The 4,980-nt window shown below is 42.0% G+C and overlaps 1 protein-coding gene across 2 annotated transcripts in view; it reads left to right on the forward strand.

The window, feature by feature from the left end:
* The window catches only part of Gp93 (heat shock protein 90 Gp93), a 47,220-nt gene extending 42,551 nt beyond the window's left edge, over nucleotides 1-4,669 (forward strand). For both annotated transcript variants that reach the window (XM_080274172.1, XM_080274173.1), the window contains exon 13: nucleotides 3,854-4,669. In XM_080274172.1, coding sequence (XP_080130298.1) covers nucleotides 3,854-4,065 — 212 coding nt within the window. In that variant the 3' untranslated portion in view covers nucleotides 4,066-4,669. The remainder of the gene's footprint in view (nucleotides 1-3,853) is intronic.
* The last annotated feature ends 311 nt before the right edge of the window (nucleotides 4,670-4,980 follow it).

Consider the following 4,980-nt stretch of genomic DNA (forward strand, 5'->3'; position numbering starts at 1 on the left):
ATCACTGTTTCACTGTCACTCTCATACAGTAAATGGTCCTCAGTAACATCCACTGAATTGCTTATACCACATTTCATACGACTTTAACTTGGCACTCGTTTTAACTGAGCACAGGCTATATTCAGACTTGGGGCATTTGATACAGCCCACATTAACCTCCTCAGTACATGTTTCCTGAACTGAATAACATCATATGGCGAGCATGAATAAACTAACCTATAAAATACATTGCTGGGCTGAAGGGATTATAATAAGCGGATTATCAGTTCCCTAGCCTGACTCTTCCCACTTCTACTTCCTTAACTACACCCACACCACTCTCTCATCCACACCTTAGGATTCTGGTCGTTTCGGCCGTAACGTCCAAAATGGCAAACGGCTTTACAACCTAACCTAACCTAACCTAACCATTTTGGACGTTACGGCCTAAATGATCGCCATTGCCGATCATGAGAGCTTTGCTTAGGCAGCAGAGATGCAGAGAGTGAACGTTGTCAATCATTCTGATCGCTTCGTCTGCTAAGAATACAGCAGAAATGGCGGACGCTGATATGAATGCCCGTCAGGCACGCTATTTCAGATATTGTATCAGTTATTCTGCTCAGTGAATTTTACCCTATTTTCATAACAAAATACTGTAATTGGGTGTGCCCTGAGTTGCATAGACATTGCTGAAGTACTTCACTTGGCTGAAAAAGTGAAGCTGTAACTTCAGGCAGTACTGTTTAACGTTACAACTGTTTTTCCTGTTTTTCGCTATTGGTATAATAAGACTTCACTTCTGTGATACTCTTGTCACGCATGAAACAAAATGTCACTAAGAGAAGCCAACCGTATGAGGGTGATTGAATTTCCATATGCGGCAAAAATCAATTTTGATGACTTGTCAGGTTCGCTTGCCAGCATCTCTCCAGTATGACTGCTTTGCTAGTTAGTAAGTGGATGGCAAGCAAAGTGGTTATGATTGCCTTTCAGAAGGTTAGCAGACAGTTCACCAGTGAGCATGTTAGCTTGCTAGAGAAGGGTGTACGCTAGACGCTAACCTGCTAAGTTGCTGAACCGCTAAACCCCTTGACGGTATTGGCCAGTTGAGCTGAAAACAAACAGTGAATGCTTTGTGTTCTTGATCTTGCGTGTTTTAATATCTGCTGCATATATACACTCACAAAATGTCACAAAAGTAACTGACCTAATTAGGGTTACTAAATTTCCATACGTGACGAAAGTCTGTTTTGATGACTTGGCAGTTTCACTAGCCAGCATCTCTCCAGTATGATTGCTTTGCTAGTTAGTGAATGGATGGCAAGCAAAGTGGTCATGATTGCTTTTCAGAAGGTTAGCAGACAGTTCACCAGTGATCATGTACATTAGCTTGCTGGAATAGTGTGGATGCTAAACTGCTAAACCGCTAAATATCTTCACGATGTTAGCCAGTTGAGCTGTAAACAAACCCGTGAAAGTTGTGTGTTTCTGATCTCGCGTGTTTCTTAAATCTGCTGCATATACACACTAGTGTATATTATTTTTAAAAATCAAATCAAATCTGCATACTGTAGAAAACTCCTGTGGTTGCCAAGCAGTGAGATGATCATCTTTGTGAGTTTCTTCTCAATGGAGCCAAACTCACCTGCCTCAGTCTAGCATGCAGGACGCATGGGGATATTTTAATGTAACTTTGAGGCAAAAAAGTGCGTCTTACATGCCGCGAAATACGGTACTATGCGGGGTGGTAACCATATAACCAAATTATGGGGCCAGGTTGTTTAATGGGTAATGAAGCAGCGCCTATCAGACTTAGCTGGTGTAGGTTTATATCCAAGGGAAGGTTGGGGTTTATTGCCCATGTAATGCCACTCAGGTATTAATGAGGCTAGTCACTCATCTTAAATGTCAGGACCAACTTGCCTAGCCCTAGGCTCCTGCACTCCTCATGTGGCAACATAGGATTGGATGATGGATAGATGGATGGATGGATGAAGGGTAAATGACCTGCCTACTTCCCTTGGTGCAGTTAATGTCATCTCTTGGATAGAACTCACTGGTTGTTCTAAAAGCCCACCAGGTGAGTACATTGTTAATTTGATGGATTAGGTGGCTAGTTTTGATGGTTGAATTAAGCACACCTCTTGACATTTCATTCCAGGTACAGTAACAGTGGTTTTGCTGGACATAATGCAGTGAGTTTGAGGGGAGGGAGGACAGAGAAAGGGGTGGATAGTTAAGTTCCTTAAGCTTATGCATTGGAGGGAAAACAGTGTTAAGCAGTGTTAACATGTCTTACTGGTGAAATGTACAAGTTTGAGAGTGATGTAGTCGAGTATAAAATGTTATCAGTGTTGGATATCGATGTAGTGCTGCTCTCGGGTGTCTGCCCTTTCCTCTCCTCCATCCTTCTTTCCTGGTGTCCTATTGTCTTTCTTTCCTTCATTCTTTCCTCTTCCATCTGCCTGTGGGTGATGCTACACTCTGTGACAAGCCAAATGGTTTCCTGTGCACCAGGAAACCATTAACTACGCTGGGCAGTAACCATTGAACCAAATTTTGGTGCCTGGCGATTTAGTGGGTAATTAAGGCACTCCAGTCAGATTTAGCCGGTGAAGGTTTATATCCAAGGGGTGGTTGGGGTTTACTGCTCACATAGTGTCACTCAGGGATGAGTGAGGCTGGTCACTCGTCTTAAATATCAGGACCATCTTGCCTAGCCCCGGGCTCCTACGTTCCTCATGGGGTAACGTAGGATCGAGTGATGATGATGAAATATTATGGCTACCAGTTTTGTGGGCTTGTTGAAAGATCTTGTTTCTACCTGATCATGTCCTTATATAAGGAAAAAAGTCAGAACTATGTACACCCTCTCAAAAATTTTTTGGCACCCCTTGCTCTGATACCCTTTGCAACGATCACCGTTACAGACTGCATGGATACATGGTGTGGTTGGTACCCCTGTACTTCTCTCCCTCTCCCACTGGATTTCGTAATTAACTGACAAATAATTAACACACCAGCAACACAGGGCCAGGGATACCAATGACATACCATAATTCAGGAGATGATTCAGAATGCCTCTATAGTGTGGCATAATGTATCTTGCTGTAAGGGTGCCGAAAAAATTTTTATGGCCTGTACATCACTGTAAGGCTGGACGAAGCTAAAAACGGATTCATCCACAGAATTACCCTTACCACATCAGGAACAAAAGTCTAAGGAGTTGCCAGGTAGTTAACAATTTTGTGTGCTATAGGTGATGTATAATGTACTTGCAACACGAGTAGTGGGGAGTGGGGACAGTTTAGGCACCAGTATTAAGGAGTTACCATCCCCTTCTTTACTCCTGACTCTTTGCTTTGCTGCCCAGGGATCATTTTCATTTTTTATACATGTAGTTAGGTTAAGAAAGAGGATATTCATAGGACGAGATAGTTTGGTATGTAGTGCATCCGTGAGTGACAGGTCTGTGGATTAGGATTTCAGATGAAGAGTTGAGAGGTAGGATGGTACTTGAATGTAATAGTGTTGTGATGAGAAGGGACAGATTGAGAGTTTGGGTATGGAGGATGACTGAGTGCAGAGGGTGAGAGGTGTATGTTGAGGGGTAGGGTTGCAAGAGGCAGACTGAAAGACCTGGGATGAGGTCATAGTGTGACTGCTACCAAGGGAATGATTAGATAGGTTGCTAAAGAGATTCAGCATAAGCAGCCATGAAATGATCAAGGTCAGTGCTTGCAGGCATGTTGGAGCCATTATAAACTAAATAAAACTTAGTTATGTAGTTTGAATCTGTAGCACAGTGAACTTGTAGCTTCCTGAAATGAAGTATTTAGGAGTTACTACCCTTTCTAGTTTCTTTCCACAGCAACCCTTCGCTCTGGATACATGCTGAAGGACACTGTAAACTTCTCAAAATCTGTGGAAGAGATGATGCGCAAGACCCTAGGCGTACCCCTCGATGAGCAGGTAGAGGAGGAGCCAGAAATTGAGGAAGATCAGGAGGATGAGGATGAGCAGACTTCAGATGAGGAAGAGGAAGATGCTGGAGAGGTGGAGGAGATGCATGATGAGCTGTAAATTATACTGGGGGGTATTGAATCAAATGGTTGGAATTCGGAGTTGGTAGGACCATTTCGTACAATTATTTTTAATGCTGTTCGATCTAGTTCCACCTAACTAGCAGAGGCTTGTAATGTATGTTTGAGATTGTAGTGTTAGTTTAGGTCATGAATGTGCCTTACATGGCCTATTGGAGCTGATATTCAAATTATAATTCAAGCCTCTGTAAGTTTGTGGGTCAGATTTGGAATGGCCATGGGGGTCCTGTTGCCATTAGTCTTGTATATCATAGTTTGATCAAATCGAGCTGGTTTGTATGTGCTGTAACTTCACCAATAATGGTTCACTTGGTTTAGGGTATATGTTAAATTGGTTTTAAATTAAAATGGGATGGTAGAGTAGGAAAATTACTAAATTGCTGGTATGCAGCAATGTGGGTTTTGCTGGATAAATTTTATCTAAGCTTGGTGAAGTGTATTCTGAAACCAGTGAACGATCATCTCTCATGGATGGTGTGTATACTTAAGTGGGTGTCAAGACATTCCTTACCTTTGTGGCATTGAAGAATGTTTGTTGTGTGAGAGTAGTCATAATCATTTTCATAATAAAATAAGTATAAATTCTTGTTATTTACTTGACCTGCATGCTGGGATATGCTGACTTAAATCAGTTGCATTAATTTGTTACCTAAGTGTCCAAATGCACTTGGCAATGATGTTTTATGAAAAAAGCTTAGTAAGTCTGGAGATGCTAAGAGTCATTACTCATTAGGAAGCTTAAATTTGCAGCAGTAAAAATCTTCTTTAGTTACAAATGCAAACTAAGGTTGGTGGGGGTGCTCACCATCCACTCGCTTGAAATAATGGTCTTGGGTGCCTGCCCTTTCCTCTCTTCCTTCTTTTCATTCTTCCTCTTCTAACTTTCCTTCATCCT

The sequence above is a fragment of the Coenobita brevimanus genome, chromosome 57, assembly GCF_032717465.1.
Source record: "Coenobita brevimanus isolate Jiangsu-jjx chromosome 57, ASM3271746v2, whole genome shotgun sequence".
Taxonomy (NCBI): domain Eukaryota; kingdom Metazoa; phylum Arthropoda; class Malacostraca; order Decapoda; family Coenobitidae; genus Coenobita; species Coenobita brevimanus.